Source organism: Ambystoma mexicanum, chromosome 10 (assembly GCF_040938575.1).
Source record: "Ambystoma mexicanum isolate Mex_15411 chromosome 10, UKY_AmexF1_1, whole genome shotgun sequence".
Lineage (NCBI taxonomy): Eukaryota > Metazoa > Chordata > Amphibia > Caudata > Ambystomatidae > Ambystoma > Ambystoma mexicanum.
In genome coordinates, this window is record NC_090932.1 from 844,784,921 (window position 1) to 844,809,558 (window position 24,638).

General features: G+C 45.3%; 1 protein-coding gene across 1 annotated transcript in view; it reads right to left on the reverse strand.

Moving 5' to 3' along the window:
- Positions 1-24,638, reverse strand: part of WDR49 (WD repeat domain 49) — a 723,235-nt gene that overhangs the window by 28,041 nt on the left and 670,556 nt on the right. The window contains exon 19 of the mRNA XM_069618491.1: positions 22,547-22,715. Coding sequence (XP_069474592.1) covers positions 22,573-22,715 — 143 coding nt within the window. The 3' untranslated portion in view covers positions 22,547-22,572. The remainder of the gene's footprint in view (positions 1-22,546; positions 22,716-24,638) is intronic.

Here is a 24,638-nt window from a genome sequence, read left to right on the forward strand (position 1 = left end):
GGGAACTCGGCCTCAACAATATAATTTATTGGGCGTAAATCCTGGATTAGCCTCCAAGACCCTGCCTTTGATTTTTTGATCGGATAAACCGCAGTATTGTATGACAACTCTGACATCACTAAGATGCCTGTTTTCATTATAGCAGAAATTGTCTTCAAATTCCTTCATCTGCCTCCCTGGACATGGGATATTGTCGTGCTCCTTTCAGTAACCCTATGTCATAGGGGCCTGTAGTCCATACTGAGAACAGGCACTTGGGCCATGTCGTCATCTAGATATTCAGGACGGTTCCGTGCCAACATAATTCTCTGAGGCACTTCTCTTTCGATCATTCTCATCCAAAAGGTGAGACTCACCTCCACTATGGTCTCTCCCATATCTGCTTGCTCTTCAAACAGATCGTCATCAGTGACGTCAGTCAATCGGTATACTTCTTCAATGGCGATTACTGTGCACCATTGCCGGCCTTCTTCGTCATAACCATCAATCAAAGCCATTTTCCCTTGTACTGCAGCTGTGTGTATCATCAAGGGAAATACTTGTCCCTTTTCCTCATGCATGGGTATTCTTGGTCTGAACAGAAATTCATCTGGGGTCCTCATGATTTTAGCTGCAAGGCCTGGCAGCCCTGCCATTAGCATTAGTAATCCATACACAAATATTTCGGGCTCTAATGGTGTAGCCCTCATAGCTGTTTGTCCTGCGTATGCTCTAATCATTTTGCATACGTTTGAATAGTGCATTCCTGGAGTTGAACATATTATGCCCTCCTCCGTGAATGAGATCGTCATATTTAACTTTGTCATTAGATCTCAACCCAAAATGTTTACTCGGTCTGCTGTGAATATAATAAAGGCACATTCATTTCACATTCTCCTATAGATACTAGAAGTGCATTTGTGAAGGGAACACGACTTGTAGCTCCTGTGAAACTCTGAGTATTTATGGCATCGCCGGACAACGAAATCTTGCCTTCACGTATGAACAAACATGTTGCGCCCATGTCAACTTAGAAGGAATATTCTTCATCCCCTATAACGACATCCACCCTAGGTTCCCGGTGAGGGTCTGGTGTCACTGATAGGATAGAACACATCAGGGCTCTCGGTGAGCTGTCCTAGTCCATATACAATTTTGTCCCACCTTGTGCTGATGGATTTCCCCCGTTCCTAATGTTGCTTCCCATTCCGGGGCTCACGGTTTGCCCTGTGCTCATGGTTTGTGACAATTGCAAGGGTGACTGTTGGGACTGCCCTTGTAGAAAACTTACTATACCTTGGGGTTGTGGGTTTTGTTGCGCTTCTGGCGTTTGCTGTTGCACCGTGTGATTCTGTGCAACTCCCTGTTGTACGAAGGCGGGTGGGTTTACTATGCGTGCTCCTATTCCTTGGCTGTTTTGCATCACGCCTTAGTTTCTGCATGTGCCCGCTAGATGCGCTGTCATTCCACACAACCAACATACTGGTGTTGGTCTGATCATTTGCCCGTTTGGAATATCTTGATTGCCATTTTGCATATTTTGAAAACCTCCTTGATTATTTTGGAAACCTCCTTGATGACTCTGCCATCCTCTTCCCCTAAATCCTTTTCCCCTGGGGTAAAACCCTGTATTGTCCTGATTATTCTGTTGTGGATTATTGACCTTTTGTGTGCTTGATTCAGCTGTTATCATGGCTCCCTCAAGAGCATATTTTGACAATTTCTTCTGCACCAGTTTGGCCTCTTCACCCTTTCGTGCAGCTTCCTTTTTGCGATTCTTTTCTTGCAGTAGCCTGCAATAGTGTACGATGATCAGCTGTATTTTTTACCATGGTGTAGCCTCGATTCCTACCAATTTCTTGAGGTGTTTCTGAACCGGTTCTGGCAGCCCTTGGCACAATATATGGTAGAACACAGGTATAGATTCCCCCCAAGATTCATGAGTCTCGAGTACCCATGCCTCTTGAAAATTCTGTATGTAACTCAATGGATCTTCCGACTCCTTAATTTTACGTGACATAATAGCTCCCATATCGGAAGTGTCTGGGTAAAGCACTCGTAGCGCTTTCCATACTGCGGCTCTGCAATTCTTAAATGGAGCTCCGTCATGCGTGGTATTAATTGTGGTCACACCAGGGTAGCCTGTCCGTGTCCACACATCGTCTGCTCTCTCACCAAGTATGGCGATTAAGAGACCCTTAATATCCCCAAAAGCTAACATGTTCCCTCCTGTCATTTTTTCGAACTCTTGCATCCATTTTCCGGCTTCCGATGTCAACATTGGAAGCTTGTTTTTCAAATGTTCTCGATCCATGTATGGCAATGGAATATATTGTGGTCTTGCTCTCCCTTTCTCGAGTAGTGGACATTGGGATGCATGGCCCTCTCTCTCTTCTCTCCATGTTCTCCTGTCTATTGCAGGGTCAACATTCCCACATCGCCTCCTGCCGGGCAATGTTCTGAGCCTGCTCACATAGGGCGGTGCAGACACCCCCCTATGACTGTGAGATACTTCTTCATGTTGGTCCGACTGTGTGGCTAACTCTGATGCCCTCGGCGCGGACTCACTAGTTTCTGACCATCCTATCCCTTTTCCCCTTGGGAATCGTCTTTCACCCCTTCTCTCCTCCTCCTTTTCTTCACGCTCCTCCCTTTCTGCATCAGACATTGTTTGTCCCCAACTAGTGCAACTTCTCGCATCTTCTTTGTTCCTACTTATTTCTACTCAATCCAGGGACAGTTCTCTATTCCCACTACTTCGGGAGACATCCTCAGTGTCGTAAAGCTGAGTGCTCTCTAGGTGCTCGTCTTCCCCCTCCCCATGATATATTCTGTCAATTATTTCTCTGATGCTTCTGGTGTTGAAGTCATCTTCAATATTCGCCCTAGACGTGCCTGGTACTGAATCGTACTCAGGAAAGAATTCTTCGATGTCTTTCCAATCCACTAATGGTTCAGGTTTCTTAATCTCTCTCTCCAGATATTCAAGATCTCATGCTCTCTCTTTTCGCTTACGTTCTACATCGTCATCGAATTCTCTGCGCTTCCTTGCCTCTTCTCTGACCCTATCTTCTTCCTTTTTCTTTTCGTTTCTAAGTTCATCTGCCCTTCGGATTTCCTCATCCCTTCGTCTCTTTATTCTTTTCTCTCGGATCCTCTGCTCTTCCTCTAACTTACACTGCTCCTGTCTGTCTTGATCATTGGCAGCTTTCTGTTTGCGATTGAGCTGTCTTTCTTGCTCTTTCACGATATAATTTTTCTCGTCGTTGCCTATCTTTTTTCCTTATTTTTTCATCTCTCAATTCTTTCTCTTTCTCCTTTCTCTGTACATTGTCTAGCCTCTCCTTTTGTTTCACGTCATCAATGCCTTTGCCATCGAGTTTCAATAAAATGTGTCCTCCCATCCATTCGTTCTTTGCGAATGCTATATCATCAGTTCTATCTTTGCTTCCTTTCCATCTTTTACCTTCTCTCTCCTTATCGAGAGATGCACTTGTCTGTGTCTGGTCCCTTCTCTCATCATCGCGTCTCTCCTTGTCCCTTGGGACTGTGGAGGTGATATCCTTGTCTTTATCCTTACCTTGAGTTTCATCACTACTTTGCATAGGTGACTCATATGCCGGGTTGCTATACCCTGTAGCTGCTTTAAGTTCTCTCAGTGGGCATAACCCCTCGTCCTTATTGTTTTCAATTTCCGTTTCAGACAGGGCGGGTGTCGCGGTAGGTGTCTTACCCGCCTGTGTACGTACATTATATATCCAATCTATTGGCGGCTCCTCTTCCTTTCCCTGTTCATACATTTTCCAAAGCACTAGAACAGCTAGGTGTTTGTCTAACTTTTTGCCTGTGTGTGTGGCGTGCAAGTATGTCGTCATGTGTTGCAAAACAGCTTTAGATAAGGACCCGCCCTGTGGCCACGGCATAAACATTTTGTGGGCGGTTCCTTTATCCCACTGTGTACTGTATTTTTTCAGCACGTTTCGGCAACTGTTTGCACAGGTGTGCTAGTGGAGTTATGTCCTCCATGTTTAAATCTGTTCCCTTTCCTTTTATATAACACTTTATCAAAGCTTCATGTGATTTAAACAATTTCAACAATATGAGCAAGCACCAATCACTGCAAGCTCCAATCCTGATTTTTTTACAAAATTGTATGTCTTCTATTTTACTCAAAAAACATCAGGTTGTCTTCGACAGTCTGACAAATGGCCAATCGCACAGTTTCTATGCTTGTTCCTTGAAGGAAAATTTGCCGTCATATGAAGTCACAACAATCAACACACAAGGCAGACATTAACAGACTAGACGAACTCCAGCTGGTCACACGTATCTCGGCCTCTAAAATTACCCAAACATGGAGTTTAAACGTATCCCTTTCGTGGTGCCTTTAATCGCTGTGGTAGTCTATTCGTTCCCCTTTATTTGGGACTCTGGATACACGTTTCTTCTAGCTGCTATATTAAGCGTAGGAATAAGGCAAATCCTCTCTCTTCTCGTGTGTCCTCCCCGGTAACCTCTCTCTTCTCGGGTGTCATCCCCGGTATCGTCCCTTTATCCACTTAATTATTCTTGAGTCATTATTCTCTTCCCCATATATATATATATATATGGGGAAGAGAATAATATATATATATATATATATATATATATATATATATATATACACATTCTTCCCTACTTCTAGCTATATTTTGTTTCCCTGCCTCCCTCCGTTACCTTTTCCCTTTACCTGTTCTACAGCATGTACTTTTGCCAAAACACTTAGGGCCTCATTACGAGGTGGGTGGAATGGGTTTCACGGCGCCGGTAAAGGTGCTGGCGCCGTTAAACCCATTCTGCCCTATTACGAGGTTTCCTTGTGGGACCCGCTCTGGATGTCTGGTTTTACCAGTCCAGAGCGGGTCCCGCAAGGGGACCAGGGAGCTAACAACGGGCCCGTTATTAACAGGCCCGTTGTAAGCTCTCTCCCCATTCCCATTGAGCCCTATGGGGGCTCGAATGGAAATGGGGAAGGTCCGGGTCCGGGTTCCCTGAAAGGGGAAATACTGGGCCATTCCGACCTTGGAGGGCCCGGAAATACCGGGCCCTCCAAGGTCGGAATGGCCCAGTATTTCCCCATTCAGGGAACCTGGACCCGAGTTTGGAGGCAGCCATGCCTCCAAACTCGTAATGAGGCCTTTAGTCTTTTTCACTCACCGTTCGCATGTTTTCTCTCTGGACCCTCGGGATCATCCCCTTTGTCACTGCCTTCTTCAGCTTTTCTCCCGTTCTGCTGCCCGTAGTAGTGGGAAGGGGTTATGTGGGGAACACGGGTCCCTTCAGACCTCGTTCTGCAGACTTTGTTCTTTACACTACCTCTGTCTACGGGGTGCTTTCCAGTCTTCTCAGCCGAATGGCAAAGGACTTGTGATATTGCCGAAGACCTAGAGTTACTTTATGTCGACAGTCAATGGGTGTCTTATTTTTATCGATAATCGATAACCATCAATCTCTGCTACCAAGTGTACTCTGAGACCCCCGACCGGCCCATAGAGTCAGAGTTTGCTCAGAAGCACTTTAAGACAAGATAGCAGCACCCGTGAGATGGTTGAGGGTGCAGATTCATTACTCCAACATCAATCAATAAGGACAACTCAAACGGTTTGGCAAAGGGAGTCAGTTTAATGACAAGTACAAAAAGCAGGGAGTTATGGATGTCAGCAGTGATGCGAGCTTCCTTCTCACTTCAACTCCAACGAAGTTCATGCAAGTTGTAACATTTATACTCAAAACTCGTCATCATTGACGTGTAACACTCAAAAGTTGACATGCAATTCTTTTGGTTAGGAAAAGGTAACTTTACTATAGGTACTATATCTGTATATGGTAACAGAGTAAGGGGATTGGGTAAACACTGTCAGGTAGGCATCCAAACCTCTCCTTCTAAATGACTACTGCAGACGTGACTAAAAGTACAACGTCCTCTTGGTTCTACTAACTCTAGGACCCTAGATTATTTGGTCCATTGTGATTGGGTTGGAACCAACCCCATGCATACTTTTCTACTTTGCTTGGCAGCACGCAGAATGGTCAGCCAGGTGCAAGGTGCCCCTTAGTTACCCGGCCTTCATCCAGTCCTTGTTACAATAAATCATAACTTTGGTAGCCATGTGTCAATTAGTTCTCTGCGGTTTGCCTCGAAACTGCATCTTCTGTCTGGAAAAGGTTCTGATATCTTCATTTGGCCTGGAGCCATGCGTAGGTGTGAACCCTCGCTTCTTCTTGCTCGGCTGGTCACGTGATGCAGACACTGTGAATTTGTCTCTTTTCCATCAATTGGTGTATTTGATTTTCGTTTCACCAGCCACCTGCCTTTGGTCTTCTTATCTTGACCTTTCAGAGGCTGGATATTCTGTTCTTAGTTTCAATTAGATGTAGCTACTGTTCGTTTCTTCTATTAGTATGAACTTGGCTCTCCTGGCACGAGTTGCCTCTGTTGAGTTTCATTTTCAGCTGTCTCTTCTTGTTTCTGCTAAATGTGGAGCTTTCTCGTGTGGCCTTTACTAACCTGGGTTCATTCTGCATCTTGTGCAAAGTAGAAATAAACGTATAATAAGGTGCTTTGTTTGAGGTAGGTTATCTATAGTGGTGCTTGCCGCACTATTCTTCTACTAGCATAGCAATCCGCACTGTTTTCTTAGTTTATTTGCATTCCAAGCATATTTACAGGTGTAAACTGGTCGAATATCTTCATCTTGCTTACAGCTTAAACTTCTTGCATTTTGACATCGTCCTTTCACTTTAGGTTCACGATATCCTTCTTCATGGTGTTTCGTCTCTTTGCATCATTCTCTGCTTCTCATTTCTCCTATCTGTGAGTCAGTCCGGGCCCTCGTGACGTTAGCATTCGTCTTCTATTAAAGCCTTTTTGGTTTCTACAGGGACTGTACTTAGGCGATCTTCATTTTGTTTCATTTGTTGACAGGGTTTTCTCAATGGATACCTTACTGTCCATGGTTTTCTGGGTATTGGTACTTCAATAGGTGCTGTTCTTCTAATAGGCACTGGGCAGAGTCCTACTGCGGCTCTCTACTGGTTTATTTGCTCGTCATTTGTTACATATCTCGGTGTGAATGTTCCTACTACTTCAAACTGGATGTTTCAAGTGCAGGTTTTATTCGGGACCTCCTTTACAGTGGCCTTAGAACCAATAAAAAGAAATACAATTGGTCTATAAATAAAGTAAACATTAATGCAGTGGATTCATATTCCTATTTGGTTGTGCTTTTTTCAAGTAATTGTTTATGGTCTGCACATCTACAGTTGCTGGAAAAAACGGTTACGAACTGGCTTGGGTGGTCTGATGAGATTTTATTATAAATGTGGCAGTCTTCGTTTAGACAACTGCATCCAGGTGTTGGAAGCAAAGGTGTATGCATCTGTTTTTTACTGCAGCGAAATTTGGGGCGACGCGTCCAGTTTGGCCTTGGATCGTATTTTGTACATCTATTTGAGAAAGCTGCTTGGCGTAGGCCCAAGTACCCCAGGCTTAGCTCTAACCTTTGAAGTTGGGGTTTTAAATACTGGAGTGCGTGCTGAATTTAGATTTCTTGACTACTTTCGGAAAATACACTCAGGCTCCTCAGAGAATCCAAATATCATGAATGCCATGGGTGAATTAATAAAAGTCGCTATCTATGGTGAGCACCCCTGGTATAAGAAATGTTGTGTATTTTGTAATGAGTCGGCCATTGATTTTAAAAAGTTAAAGGGTGGTTTATTGACTATGCAAGATTTGGAAAAGAAAGCAAGAAAGTTAGAATCTAACCTGGCTATAAAAAGTATGACAAATCTGAGATCTCTCAGCCATTGGCATTAGCTTAGTGTCCACCTCAGGATTTTGGTACTATGAGCGCCATTCGGTCACCCATTCACAGACGTATTCTTGCAATGGTGAGATAAATGTTCTGCCATTAAGGGGCCGGATATTGTGGCAGTTTAGATCTAAGCACTGCCTTGTGGGAGTGGTGCCATAGAGTATTCGCAGCATTTTCTGTTTATCTGTACAAGAGACACCAGTGGCTTAAAAGACATTTTATTTGTAATCATATTAGAACTGTTCTGGAGGCAATTCATTGTGTTCTGTCTTGCACTGATTCATGTTTTGTAACAATTTGTGTGAATATATTGTAGCCACTTTTAAGCGCTCAGAAAGGACATTTTAATTCCATTTTTATCATTATATATGGTTATACATGTGCATCATTTATCTCTTTTTTAGCAACTTCTGTTATTAATAAGGTATTATTTTTGTAATCTGTATTAAATTGTATTTCTCTTTGTAAATGGTGAAACCAGAAATAAAGTATATCCTACCTACCCTTCACAAAATACAAGAGGTCACGCTCATTTTTTGTTGGAAGCTCATATGAGAGAATAAGTGAAGAGTATGTTTTTGGTCTACAAGAGACCCGATAAAGTGAACTCCTTATGTTAGATGGAAAGAGCCTCACTGAAGAACCAGCAAGAAAAGAATAGATGAAGAGACCTATAAGTGGTTTGATACTGGGGTAGATAACACATTAATCATTTCTAACACTGAAATAGAATCACCCAATACAAATATGTCAGTGGGAATCATGAGATGGAAGGGCAATCCGTGTTTTGTAAATATGCTCCTTGTGAATATTCATAATCCGTAAGGGCACTGAATTCATCTTGAATCTGGTGCTTGATGATCTGGTACGTCTGGTGGACCAGGGTGGTGTTGGAGCTGTCTTGTTGTTAGATCTGTCGGCAGCTTTCGACACCGTTAATCACCTCACCCACATCTCCCATTTGTCCGCTGCTGGCGTGTCTGGCTGAGTCCTTGATTGGTTCACGGCTTTCCTTGCGGACCTTTCTCAATCGGTCTCTCTTCCTCCTTTTCGCTCCCCTCCTGTTTTTCTGGTATGCAGGGTCCCTCAGGGATCGGCGCTCTCTCCTATCCTATTCAATGTCTATATCAGGCTTCTTTTTCTTCTCCTTCGATCACATGGCTTTCACTATTACTCATATTCAGACGACACCCAGATCATTGTCCGGCTAGACCTGACTCAGTTCGAGACGGCTGCTCGACTGAGGAAATGTGTGGAAGAATTGGGCAGTTGGATGTCATCTAATTGGTTGAAGCTCAACGCCAGTAAAACAGAGGTGCTGGCTGTTGGTACTTCCTCCCCTCAGCTGTTCTGGACAGCCGATTTTTTGCCTCTCTCACTTGGCCCCCTTCCTACGCCTGTGTTGTCTGTCAGACATTTGGGGGTTAAACTATCTGCCTCCTTGGCCATGGGAGAGCAGGTGGCTGCAGTATGTAAAACTGGGCATTTTAAAATCCGGGTCTTACGGAAGTTTCTTCCCTTTATCCCCACAGCCTGCCAAGCGCATGTGGTGGCTGCCCTAGTGTTGAGTGGCTTGGATTACTGCAATTCGCTGTATCTGGGGCAACCCTTCTATCTAACTAAGCGGCTGCAACTTCTCCAGAATGCAGCGGCAAGATCTATTCTCCGCCCCTCCTTTGGCACTCAGATGACCCCTCTGTTGAGGCAATTGCATTGGCTCCCTGTGGAGGCCCATGTGGTATTTAAATCTATGTCTATAGTCCATCTCGCCTTCTACGGTATCGGAGTAGAGTATCTACAAGCTAAATCTGTGCATTGCTCGCCGACCCGGCCTCTACGTTTGCAATCAGCTCTTCCTATAGCTGTTCCTCAGTTTAGGCTGGCTAGGTCGGGTGGCCGTGCCTTCACTGTTGTGGCTGCGATCGCCTTGAATAAACTTCCGCTAGCTCTGCAGAGTACTGTTGATCATCTCAGTTTTCGGCGTCAGTTGAGAACGCTTCTGTCTATTGGTCCACTCTCTGCCTTCAGCGCCATGATGCCTTTTGGCATAACATAACATAACATAAAATAAAATATACTAAGAATATTCAGGATGCGTTAGAAGTTCGATGAAATTATTATGCAAAAGGAGGATACTAATCCAACTAAACAAGTATTGGTCATGGGTGATTTCAATGTAAAATGTTCTGAGAGGTCAGCGAAGGATTAGGATGCACAGGAACCAAATAAGGAATGGGGCCTTACAAGCCCTGTCTTATTGCAGAGTACTTTGAATAAGAAAGGGGTCATATGGGAAACTTACTTAAAATGTAAGCAGCTCTGTGTGATAAATTGAAGAGCGCCAGGTGACATACCAGGTCAAGTTACTCAAGTCTCAAATAGATCTGTTACAACAATAGACAGCATATTTGCAGTGGGACGTATTTTTGAATGCACCATTTTCTTAACAATTCTACCTTGAATTTGAGAATGATCATTTCCAACTAATTCTACGAGGGGAGATTTGTTGGCACCTGTAGCATCTGTAACAACTCAATTTTTTGCTGCTGATTTGCTGGTTAACCGGGGGAGAATGATGTCCCCTGGTCACACTCTAAACTCATGCAAGTATGAGAAACCATCATAAAGAAGTCTTTCTCTGAAGACTTACTTGCTACGACTCTTCTGAACGTAGCAAATCAGAAGGATGCCCTGAACATCTACGAGGCTCAGATTACTGAACTAACACAGTAATGCGTACAAATTGAGGAATTGCAATTCTCAACAGATCAGGACACATAATAAAATAATAATGTTTAAAAGAACTAAGATGCAAAATGTGCTTAGGCAGGTGTCCCAAAATTCATTTATTACAGAAGTATTGATAGTTAAGGGAATAAAGAGACTGACACCACATTTTAAAAATGGAAAGAAACATAAAATTATAGAGTTATGCAGAAGTGGTAAGAGATGATGGATAACATGTGTAGCAATGAGTTAAAACAAATCTGAGACCTGGCAAATGACTGTTATCAAACAGGTGCCATAAAATGTGATCCTATAGCTGCTGAAATGTATACAAATAAAACATTTTTCAAAGTAAGGAGATCAATCCGTGGCAGACACAATTAGAAGGATTGAGCTGGCCCAATAGGGGCCCTGACACCACATCTGCAAGAATAATAAAGTATATGAGAGCATTAGGGTCCAAAGGTCTCTATAATTATGTCTGATCCGGTCACTTAGTAAAAAGGAGTTTACTGTGTAATAACGTCCAATAGCAAAAGAGGAGTTCTTCCAATATCTGTGAGTTCCAGTTCATTTATCCCAATATATAAAAGGGACACAAGGCTTGTTCCACTAAACTGCATGCATACTGACTTATTTGATGCACCTGCAAAGATCTGTCCTCAGACATGTGGAAATAAATGAACGTACCTTCCCATTTCAATTTGGATTCAGAGCAGGGTATCTACATCCATCGATATCATGGCACTGACAAATATAGTTATTTCAGTACAACAAGACGACATGCCCTTTGCACTGTGTGTGGATTTTTTTCCACGGCTATCGGCAAGGTGAACTGTTTAAAATACGGAAAAAGCTGTAGAAGCGGGAGATTCCTAGAGGCCTGTTAATAATGATTGTGAAATTGTGTGATAACCCCAAAGGAAGAATAAGGTTGGATAAGAAAGGAGAAGTAACTCATGAAATTAAAGCAAAGGCCAGGAACAAAGCTGCATGCTTGGTCCACTAAAAGCAGACATTATTTAAGTGCTTTCTCAAAACCAGGAGTTAACGCTCTAAATTCACTATCACTGTCAATGTCTGGGAGTTAGAGATTACTTAGTTATTCTCAACTGGACTGGAATAGGGTTACAAAGATTTATTATGCTGTTAGTAAGATACTAAAAAAAAGACCTGTTAGTTATCATCTCAAAGACTAAAATAGTCTATTTTGGTCAAATCAAGAGTGTGGAATCAGGAAAAAGCCATGTGTTGAAGAATGGCTAGTACATGTGCAGCTCCTTTCGCGTTTTGAGAAGATCAAATTTGGCAAATTGCATAGAGATGAAGCTTATAATGAACAATGGAGTGTTTTTAATGAATTTCATGTTTAATATTTGGCCGGAGTTTGGTTGTTTATGTTTTATTTCCTTAAGAGTGGGTGAAGAGGGGAAGGGTTGGGGGGGGGGGGTTAGTGTTGTGTTATGTTGTGTGTCTTGTATTGGTATGTGTATTATTGGTATCTTTCACCATATTGTATCAAAGTTTTGTTTAACATTTTTAAAATCCTGTGTATATTCTTATTGTTTATGTAATCTGTTTTTTATTTTATTAAGAGTATCATGCTGATTGCCTATCCATTATTTTGTTGTATTGAAATGATTTGTTATCCTGAAATATAACTTTGTTGTTATTAATTGTTCCTTAAAAGTTAAATAAAGAAAAAAAAAAGAGTGTGAAATCTCGCGGCTAGATCATGGCTGGGAAAATAGTTGAGGTGGTAAAGAGTTATTGCTGCATGAGGGGGAGGGGCGGATCGATAGCTCACTTTCATGGAAAGAACATCACTCCATTAAAGGTAGTGAAACCTCTCAACTTATGTCTGCTTCAAATACATTGTACAATAAAGATGGTGGTTTTGGTATTTACAGTAATTACAGGACTTAATTTAAAAAATGTGTTATGGATCAGAATTAAAGGCCATATTTCTGCTCTTTGGGTAAGAAGGGTGGAAGGCTCACGCTGAAGATCAGCACTGCATTGATAGCCATGGAATTTGTGTGGCTGGAATTAGGCTTCGTTTCTGGTAGCTCATGAGCATTGTTCAACGCCTTAATATATTTTGGTTCTATATTTATTCATCCCCAGTTTCTTTTTCGGAGCATTTTTTTTTACCAAAGGTTTGTTCCTGAAAAACTATTTGATTTTTTTTGTTTATCTGACAAAGCTTTTCGGCAACTAATGCAGCGAAATAAACGGCGAATGAATTGAATGTCGTACCTATCTTTTAACCTTTATGTGCCAGGCTATTATGCAAGTCTATGCAAAAAGCACAGGCATACTCGTCTTTGGCACTTAAGGTTTGGCTCTCTCAAACACATTCACTGCAAGCATTTTTTAAAGGAATTGTATATGAAAGATATCCATGAGCATTCCTTTGCACTGCACTGTATGAAACTCATGGAGAATTCTAAAGTACATATCCATGATATGGAAGACCTGGGATCAGCTGTACAGATAAGGGGTGTATCAGCCATATTTATAATAAAAAAATAGGAAGCAGACACGAAAGACCTGGTGGTCGCTGCTTTCACCTAAACAGCTCCATGGATATGTTTGGAGCAGTAGTGCATGTAGTATCATAGGAAGAAATTACTATTATTATTGCCTGATCGGAAGAAGTAAACATGTGCATGAATTACTAGGTGTAAAGAAATAATCATTACGAGAACATTTACATTTTTAATTAAAAAAATGTTTTACTCACTTTAAAAACACTCCCATTGGGAAATACACTTACATGTTTACTCGCCCAAAAATAATTTTACTCCCAACTGTAAAAAAATAGGGAGTAAAATACTCCCACTTCAAAATTTGATCTGGAGAACCGCTTGGGATCATACAAAACAACTGTGAAGAAACTGATTTTTAACAATGAATAGACTAATCATATTGATGAACTTTAAAAAAAGAAAAGGCGAGGGCAGTGGAATATGTTTTCGCGCCTTGAAACACTTGTGTATAGGTGCGTTATAAAAGCCATATCATATCATATCAAAGTTATGATAGAATGGTATCAGACCCCAAAGTATATTACAATATGTCCATGCTCCAGGGGCAGACGAGCTATATGAAACTCTGCTTTAATATTCTATTGACTTATGACATTTCTGGTGCCTGGAAGAAAATTCCACTGTGGTAGAGTACCCATTGCCCGTGTAATGACAGGAAACCAATATAGACAATATATCATCTAATGGTAAAGTCCCCTGCTACAAACATAGGTCGTGACATTAATCCAGTCCATATCCTGGTCAAAGATGACATTGCCTTTGATGGATTTTGAGTTTTTCTAATGCAAGAGGTGGAGACCAGGATTATAGATGCAGCCATGGCACTATAAAATGACCTGGAAAAAAAAACTTGTATTACAATGAGTGAAAATGTGTTTATATTGTGAGGGGTTAATTTTCGTTGAGCCGTAATGTTAATGGAAGGCATAACAGCCTTGCGTAAGGCTTTTACGTCTTCCATTAACATCACGGCTCATTTCCGTCAATTTGTAATGGCAGAGAGGAAGTTTGGAACTCAACTCGCGCTTCCGCCGCTCAATTCTTCTCCGCCATACAAATTCTCCAGCATATGCACCCATATGCATTTTCATGCTGGCGCAAATGCTGGGGATCCCTGTGGAGCCCACCACATTTCTGCACCAGCAAAAAGCAGGTGGACCCCATGGGGATCCTTTGCAAATTCTGCGTACATGGCAGGCAGCGTTTACTTAAAATGAACAGAGGAGTGCAAAAGTGCTGGGGAAAAGGCAGAAAACACATTTGTACTCTGGCTAAGGTCCTGCACCTTTGCACTCCGCCAGGCAAATGACCCACATTTGGCTGCAGGGAGCCGTTTATGTTGCAGTGCTACCTTAAAGGCTCCCTGCATGTCAATTGCAATTCCACACTCTTCCAAAACCTACACTAAATTACCAACTGTGATGAGCACCGCAGCCAATCAGCCTGCTCGAATAATGGGCCGAGTCCCATAATACAAGTTCGCATTCCGAGCAAGCTCAGTGCTGCGAGCACCCACCCCGCCCTCTTGCCCCACCTCTCCTTTCCTCCGGTCTCCACTCCCTCCCCCAATCCCTCCCTCCACCACCACTGCCGCATCCCGTGACACAATGGAAATGGAAAATGGGTTCAGTATGGAGTCCCCCTTCTATTTCCATGGTGGCCATGTAAGGTATTTGTTTGAATTAACAGAAATACCGTGAGTGCACGTCAAGTTTATTCAAGCAAATTGATTTCTATCATCACTCTGGATTAAAAACCAGTGATTTGAATAGCAATAACACCCTCACGGTGGGCTGGATAAGAGGTAATGGTGCCGGGGCCCATCATTAAGGCCCTTGCTTCACTTGGACCTATAACTTGGACCCCAGGCCGTTACGACTTGATGCGGCCCGCCGGCTCAGGTGTTATTGGCTTAGCCAAAACTATTGGCTTTGCCAGTGCCTGTTTTCCATTCCACTGCCTTGTGCAGTTTGGCGTCTCATGGAGAAGAAATACAGGGCATATGTATCACTTCTCACAGCTATTAAATGTTCCAGTAAAGAAATCTCATGCACGATAACATCCAAACAGCCTTCGAAGAGCTAAATAAATAAACCCTTTTATGTGGACGTCCGGATATTTCTATCAGAGTGACAGCGAAGGAAACCAATAGAGACGGCCACACACAGCTAGGAACAAATGAAAATGCCAGGAATGTGGCGAGGCCGAACTGAATGTCATCCTTCTTTTTCTCTCTTTACCCCATACCAACACACTTGGCACACTGGGTGAACCAAATGTAACAAGGGATTCAAAAGGAAGAACTTGAAAGTATAAACCAGGGGTCAAGACGTAAACATTTTTTTCGGGGGATTTATTAACATACCAATTGAATATGGTGTCACCAGAAATCAGCATATCAAGGTGCCCTCTTATAAAAGTGGGGGGACTCCGTCCACCCACGTGCACCCTCGACTTGAGCCCAGGGCTAAACATTCTTACATTTACTCAATACACCCTGAGGCATTACTAATTACACCTGTTGTAACTTACACTCACAATTGGTGATGTGTGTGAATCTAGAAATGTGCCTGCTGTGAGGAATGTGCTTGTATGTGTTGATTACAAGCAGTGATGAAGTCGAGGAATGTCTTTTAGTGGTGAAATTGATTAAAATGCATTCATGAATATGATATAATTCCAGGAGAATCCCATCAAATTTCTGCATTCCAATTACAGTTTTTTCCCCAAATCTTCCAACCTGAATCATGCAGTGAATTCTATTGATTAAAGATGTTTTAGGGCGTGGCTAACCGCCATGTGAAGAGGACGTTCGCTCCTTGCGCTCTGCTTGATGCGACCATCATAAGCTGCTTTTAACTACTTTTTTCGGGGGCCCCGAACCCCACGAACCGCCTCACCGAGGGCCGACATCCTGCTGCACCTGCGAGTCGATTCCTGTGACCCTGGAGGACCGGTCTCGCCCAATAGACCGTGCGACACGATCCCGCGGACCAGGGCCAAGATGGCGGCTCCCGAGCCCTGCAAGACGCGGCGGCCCGCGCCCTAAAGCCGCTCGCGCCGTAACACTCAGCTGAGGGCCGAGGACACACGAACGCCCAGCTGGACTGACGAGGGGGTCCTGCGGGGCACCCGTGAAGCTTGGAGCGCGAACGACGGAAGGTGCCAACGGGACGACCAGCCTGGAACGTCCCGGACGAGGGCGCTGCCAGCCACAGAACCGGGAGCCAGGGCCTCGGAGGCCCTTCGAGGTGAGCGGGGGGGACTAACGCAACCGACACACACAGGCGTTCCCGGCCTGGTAACCCGAAGAAACGGCACACTACCCGTCCCCCCTGCGCCTACGGAGCCGCCCACAGCATACAGCGATCCGCCATCGCGGCCCACCCGATACGGCTTCCTCGGCCACTCCATCGCGGCTCACCTCGGCCGCCTCGTCAGCAGTGAAGCCCTGAGGCTCAGTTGACATGTCTACCAAAGGAGCAAGGGCTAAGCAACGCCAGACCACCATCGACACGTTCACGGCGGCGGGGCCCACAGCGCCAGATAACATGAGCGAGACTCTTGCTGCAGACCTGCCCGACCCCTTGGGGCCTTCAGCGGAACCTAGTAACACACAGATCCTTGAAGCTATCAAACTTTCCCAGGCTGCCGTGGAGCATAAAATAGACGCTGTCGCCATAGACTTGAACCTCCTGCGCCAAGACGTTCGATCCCTGGCCGGCAGAACAGAGGTGCTGGAGGCCCAGGTCCGCGAGAACACTGAAGCTAAGACAGTGCTCCTCAAAGATGTCGATGTACTTCAACAAAAAGTTAAAAACCTGGAAGACAGGGCCGAGGAGGCAGAGGGGCGCGCACGCCGCAACAACATTCGCCTCCTGGGGCTCCCGGAGGGCATCGAGGGATCGGACCCCACGAACTTCGTAGAGAATCTCCTGATACAGGAGATTGGAGCAGAAAAACTCTCTCAGGGCTTTGTAATCGAAAGGGCTCACCGATCCCTCACATCGAAACCCCCTCCTGGCAGCCCACCCAGACCCGTGATCGCAAAAGTACTTAACTACAGAGACCGGGAAACCATCCTCACCTTCTCGCGGTCAGGCGGCCAGATCTGCAGGGGTTCAGCCAAGATATCCATCTACCCTGACTATACCTTTCAGGTGCAAATGAAGAGGGCACAGTTCATACACACCAAAGCAAGACTGAAGGCTGCTGGCCTACGCTACATGCTCCTCTACCCCTCCAGATTGAAGGTGATACGAAACAACAGAACTCACCTCTTCGATACCCCGGCAGAGGCCCGAGACTGGATGGACAGGGAGCAGATCCCAGATGTCGAAGTCAAGAAACGACAACCCCGCTGAGCCCCATCTCCCAGGGCCCCGGTGCCTTTCGGAGGCCCCACCATGGAACGGCCACTTACGCCGCAGCTGACCGGATTTCATAACACGAGGCGCTCGGACGAACACTCTCCTACCCCTGGAAGTTCTTTCTTGTTAAGGGTATTCATTACCCGCCCGTAGGGCACCATGCGACCGTCCTTCGGTCTAAAGGAGCGGAAACGGGTCTGTCATAGTGAGGAGCTCCTCACTCGACCTGGTTTATGTTGGGGAAGTTCACAGTTACGGGGGGGCGGGACAGGGGAAGTTGGCACAGTCGTTAAGTGCCCGAATCAGGGACAACCAAGACCATCTACATCCATTTCAGTCAGCACGGACGAGGCACCTACCCTCCGCTGGATAGGCTGGCAGCCACCGAAGCAGAGGTTCGGGGCGCAAGTAACCCGGCTGAGACCCGCATGCACGAATCTCCTGGAAACCACAAGACCCCCACGATCCTCCGGCCACTCGTGGTGCTCCCGGGGGCGTTGGACATAGCCACCAGAATCCCAAATCCCACATGGCCGATACGTTGAAAATCCTGACGTGGAACGTCAGAGGCATGAACAGCTTCGTGAAACAACGGCGCATACTCTCCTATATTAAAAGAAGCAAAACCAAAATAGCCCTGCTACAAGAAACACACCTTACGTCGGACAAACTGAAAGCATTGGCAAAGGCCTGGCGTGGCACCCTGATAGGTTCCTCCTACTCCTCCTACGCCAGGGGTGTCCTGATCTGGGTGGACCCTTCTGTCCCCTTCCGGTTGGTCGGCTCCAAAGCAGACAATGAGGGCAGGATGGCAATTGCATGTGGTACCATTGAAGGGAGAGAGGTTTGTCTAGTCAGCACTTATGCACCAAACCATGATGCAACCACCTTCTTCCACTCCCTGTATCCATGCCTCGGCCCTTACAGGGACCAAACCATGATATGGGGGGGCGACCATAACTGCACCTTAGACCCCCTGAAAGACAGGTCGGACGATAAGCATACACGCCCTTCCCCGCCTGCCAAAATTCTGTCAAGGTTGATACAGCAGCTACAACTCCAAGATTTGTGGAGAGAACAGCACCCAGATGCACGTGTGTTCTCTTTTTACTCCCCTCCTCACGCAGTCCACACCAGGATAGACTACCTCTTCGTGAGCCTAGAACAACAGGCAACGTTCGGCGGTGCTCAGTACCAGCCCAGAGTACTGTCCGATCATTCCCCACTAGTAGCCACCTGGGAGATCTACCCGCCTAGACCCCCGGTCCCCACCTGGAGACTTAGGGCTGAAGCTCTCCTAGACATAGCCCTCCGCGAACACATCGCTGATAGGACTGAAGACTACTGGGAAAGGAACCTCAACAGTGTTAAACACATAGGCACCGCCTGGGAGGCATACAAAGTGGTCCTGAGAGGGGAGATGATTGCAACCATGGGCGGAGCACTGAGGTCGATTACTTCCTCCTTAGAACATGCAGAGAGTGAGTTGGGGGAGCTCGAAGGCAGACTAGATCCATCCCCAGAACATTTACAGAAGGTGATTGACCTCAAACAAACCTGTCTCACACATTGGGAGTCCCTGGGTAGGCTGAGCTATGCCAAACACACTGAACGTACCCACGCTCTAGGTGATAAACCTGGTAAACTCCTAGCTTGGCTGTACAAGAGAGAAGCCCCCAGAACCCCCATTTGCCAAGTACTCAAACCAGATGGCTCCTTAGTGCACACCCAGACCGAAATTAATTCGGTGTTCTCTGACTTTTACAGCAATTTATACGCCGAACCCCCACCCGTGGACGTCTCCGACATAGAGGACATCCTGGACGACATAGATCTCCCCAGGCTAGAGCCCCATATGACGGAAGCCTTGGACGAACCCATCACCCCAGATGAGGTCAAGGCAATCATTAGGTCACTCCCGACCGGTAAGTCCCCAGGCACTGATGGCCTCCCCGGGGAATTTTATAAATTGTATGAGGAGACCTTGGCCCCACTGTTGGCACAGGTGTTCAACGAAGCCTACGAGCGGGGTGCCCTCCCCGACTCCATGAGGGAGGCGGTGATTGTCCCTCTCCTGAAACCCGGGAAAGACGGATCGCACTGCGGCTCATATAGACCCCTCTCCATGTTAAATGTTGATTGCAAGATCCTAACCTCCCTGCTAGCTAGTAGACTGCGAAGGGTAATTCCACACCTGATCCACCAGGACCAAACGGGTTACGTGCCCGGTCGCTCCATAACAGAGAACCTGCGTAGGTTGCACCATATTATATACAGCACGGAGCAGAGGCCTCAGAAATACGCGGTGGCGTCACTAGACGCCACCAAGGCCTTTGATTCAGTGCGTTGGGAATGGCTTTATGCCACTATGGCTAAAATGGGGATAGGACCTGTTTTCCTGAGATGGACCCGGCTTGTCTACACCAACCCCACCGCTAGGGTGCGCACGAACAGGACCTTCTCAAACAAATGGGCGTTACATAGAGGCACTCGCCAGGGCTGCCCACTCTCCCCGATGCTATACATCATCGCCACCGAACCCGTAGCCACGTACCTCAGGCAGGAATACGGAGATGGGGGTATTGTAATTGACGGAGAGACCCACCTCGTCTCTATGTATGCGGATGATACGCTATTGTTCTTACATAACCCCGAACACCTCCTGCCCTACATCCTAGAAACACTGGACGGATTCAGTAGATACACGGGTATTCGTATTAACAAAGAGAAGTCCTGCCTCTACCCTCTAGCCGCCCTATATAAAAATGGCCCTTCCCTCCCCTCCCTGGATCTGGAGTGGCAAGCGACCTCCTTTAAATACCTGGGAATCACCATACACCGGGACCCATTCACGGAACATACACTTAATACGGTGAGAGCCAAAGACGCTCTAGAAAAATCCATGGAATTCTGGGGTAAGCTTCCGCTTTCGATGGCCGGTAGGGCCGGTCTACTTAAAATGGTTGCTCTCCCCCGCCTACTGTATAACTTTACAAACGTTCCCTACAATATCCCCCCCTCCTTCTTTAAAAACATAAACAAACTATGCAGACGGTTCCTTTGGCAGGAGGGCAGACACAGGGTGGCGCTGGACACACTCCAAAGACCTTACGAGAGGGGAGGAGTTAAGGTCCCTAATTTCGAATTGTACTACCTGGCGAGCCAGCTGAGGCATGTGATGCGATGGATGGCCGATGAGACCACCTCGGACACTAGGCTCCTCCAACCTGCATTACCCAACCTCCTCCTGAGGGACCTATTGTGGGCACAGGGCAGATTCACGCAGCCCCTTCCATACTTAATTAGACTTGGAATAAAGCTCTGGAACAGAGCGTGCAAAACTGTGGGGCCAGCTGATCCTTTCTCACCTCAAATCCCTGTAGCAGCAATTATGGCTCATCAGCCATGGGGCTTTCACGAATCACGCACCCAATGGGAGCCTCACGGAGTGGCCACCCTGGGAGATTTAATGCGGGATGAAGAGATCATGCCCTTTCCTGATCTTACTGAAACTACGGGATTACCCGCTGGCCAATTTTTGCTCCACGGGGCAGTGACACACGCCATTAGGGTCAGATGGCCGGAGGCTACCACCCCCATGACGGAAAATACGGTCATAGAAGCATTATTGAATACAGCCGAGGGCGGCCATGAAACCTCGCGATTGTACGAAACCCTGCTCCAGGGCACGACCAACACCGAGCTTAAATGTAGAGCAAAATGGGAAATCGAATTCGGCTTAGACTTCACGGATGCCGTATGGGAGAAAATAACCCACTACCATAAAAAAGTCTCCAGGAATGCCCGTTTGCAGCTCATCCAACTGTACATCACTAACAGATCCTACCTAACTCCAGAGGCTATATCTAATTTCAGGGGAGCCGAGGTCCAGCTATGCCCCAAATGTAGGGAGCCGAAGGCGGGTATGACGCATATGTTCTGGGGCTGCCCGGAGATACGCCACTTCTGGACACGGGTTCAGGGGAGGGTGGCGGACGCAGACATCGAGCTAGAGGTGAACTGCCCCGCTGTATGCATCCTGGGCAGATGCAAACGCAACCACAAAAACAAACCTCTGAACAAGCTCAAAGACTTGATCTACATAACTGCGAAGAGGCGCATAGCCATGGGATGGAAGAGCCCTAGGGCCCCGCATGAGGCATTGTGGTGGGGGGACCTGACTAAATGGATAACGGCGGAGACTGGCGCGTGGGAAACGGCAATCCTTGAACAAAGGCTAGACTCCAGCGGAGCACTACAACGCTGGGTGGCCTTGACTGAGCCACTTCTGCATCCTAATAACTCTGACGATGCCTCGGATGGATCGGACTTCCCTAGCCATCAATCTGGCCGATCGTAATGGGACAATAATGTTTACTTGGTCTTGAGTTGGGGGGGTGGGGGTGGGAGGGTTACGTTACTTTTTGACTATTTGCCTGATATTCAAGTGATGTATACTTGTTTTGTTATTCTGTTAAAACCAATAAATACATATAAAAAAAAAAAAAAAAAAAAAGATGTTTTAGAAATCAACCATTTTTATTTTACAAAAAAATGAAAAATACAGAGTTTTACATTAAAGACCATCAGGCCGGATGAGATGGATTGTGCTTGGTGTGGAAAACTCAAACTGTTGCGTTACATCGCAAGCATGTTTTATTTTGCTCCGTCAATGCAGAATTGCAGGGGAATATTGCACGTAGTGGTGGTAAATTGCGCCGGGTGACAAGTGCCACTTTTCATGTGCATCTTTTTTAAACCTGTAGACGGTGTGAGCGCAATTCGACTACATATTAGACATAAAATAAGGGGGAGACACCAACAAGTGGAAGATGTCAACTGACACAATTTATCATTAATAAGGGCAATACTCCCCTGTGCAATTTAGCACCACTACGGCAAAATAACTCAGACCTGCAATTTAACAAGACATCCTGAATAGCAACACACAGTGCAGTTCATGTAGCCCGGCACCGGGCTGGTCCTCCAACTGATCTGACATCACACCTCTCAGTCCCCAGAGCTATGGGTCTGCTTTGCATAATGTATTCTACTTGTTTACCTTAGTCAAGCACGAAGACAGCAGATTTACTTTTCGCTTAGTTTTCTTGTTTTCTTTATCATTTTTAGCTTTCCCTCGTAAAGCTCTTCGCGTCGCTGTTTTGCCTTTTTTTCACGTTCCAGAATGTCCTTTGGGAAAAGGCTTTTCTCATCAAATACAGCTTTTAAGGCTGGGGCACAAAAGAAAGCACCAGACATTATTCAAGTGATACAATGTAAGCGATTTTTGATGAATTCATAGTATGGGAAAAGTTTCTTTGTTTTGCCATTTTACAGGGGAAATAAAATACTCTTCATTTCATGCATTCAGGCTAGTGCTGATTATTGATGTGTTGGCGGATTGGCCCGGTGTGTATCCTGATATCAGTCGCGTACAGCGATTTTGCTCTTGCAGCTAAAAATACAAAATTTGTCATAAAGATGAAACATTTAGGGCCTGATTTAAAAAAATGTTTTAGCATATGAAAGTTCCATTGAAAACATTTTTGTAAATCAGACCCTTAGGGTTTTAGCGATCTGCCACTCTTCTTAATTATTTTGTTAAATAAAATCAATATCAGTTTCAAATCCCTGTTTGACGAAAGGGGATTTGCAGACAGAATGGCACTCAAATTTTCGCTTTACATGCAAATAATTCCATGAATCAGGGCCAAACTGTATCACATTGGTTAGAGTCCTGATTATGCCAAGGCTGGACTACTGTAATGCTTTCTATGCAGAGCCAGTAAGACTGGTATTACAAATTTACAAATCCTACAAAATGACACTGTCAGAGTCATAAAAAACATCCCGAGATGCGATCATATTTCAATGCATAGAAAGGAGCTGCACTGGCTCCCGATAGAGGCTAGAATAAACTTTAAAATTACCATCATGACTCATAAATGCTTGTTTGGAAATGCCCCTAGGTATCTGAAAGAACGTGTTGCTATCCAGCATTCTGTAAGGGTCACTAGATTGAAGAACTCGATGCAGCTGATTTGCCTGAGAAGTAAACGTATAAAGGGCAAGGATCACTCCTTTCCTGTGAAGGCAGCCCTGACCTGGAAAAGCTTCCAAAAATCATGTGCCTTAAGGAGAATCTATTTTTTGGAAAAAAGTGTAAACCTTATTATTTTACTAAGGAACTTTTTCTCTGGTTAAGCTCCCTTAGTCTTTTTGTTCTCAGCCTGTCTCTCAACCGCTCCCTGATGCCTACAGGCTTATGCGTGTAACCAATAAATACAACTAAAATACAAAAAATACAAAGACATGCAAATTATTTAGTAGGAGAATTCCCATCTGAACGAGTTTGCAGTCAGTCAGCAGAGCACAGCGCAGGGCTTTCACAATTGCCTTCAATAAGACTAGTAGCTATTTTCCTGTGTTTACATATGCATAAATGCAGCGAAATGCAATGATTTGAAATCAATGGCACCACATCCCATGAGGGTCTGATTTATAATGATCCCTAACAGATGCTGCCAATCTCTTTTCACACGGTTTGCAACCAGCATGCATTCCCATTCACATGACGAATTAACTTCCGGGGTCCAGGGATGAATATCGGTTCCTAAACATTCAATCAGTCCCACACCTCCAGATTGGCACCACAAGTAAATTATAAACCTCCTTGTCTAATTTTGCTAGCGTGGACAGAACGGCTGGCTTAAATCTGCAAAGTCATGGTTAATTGCTGCACAGAAAAAATGAAATTATAACCCAATGATAAAAGGGACTGTCCATTCAAGGTTGTACACAAATATGTACTTTATTATTAATACAACAGGCAGTTGTAGCACACTACAAAATACAACCCACCCTGTAAAGGAACACAGAGGACAGACAGTTTCACGAAGGGTAGGGGTGCACCTTTGATACTGACAGGAGGGTAGTCGGTAAAGGAATCAGTCTTAACTGTTCAAGGTTATTTGGTTTCAGCACCAAGGGAATAAAGGGGTCGTAAATGTCACTAGGGGTCTTCAGAGAAGGACCAGGGGGACAGACCCAAAATGTACCTGGTGCTTGAGATGATATTGATGCTCGACAGAGTCGAGTGGGTTCCAGGATGCTTTGCAGCTCCTGCAACAGAGTTCAAGACAGGAGACAGCTAC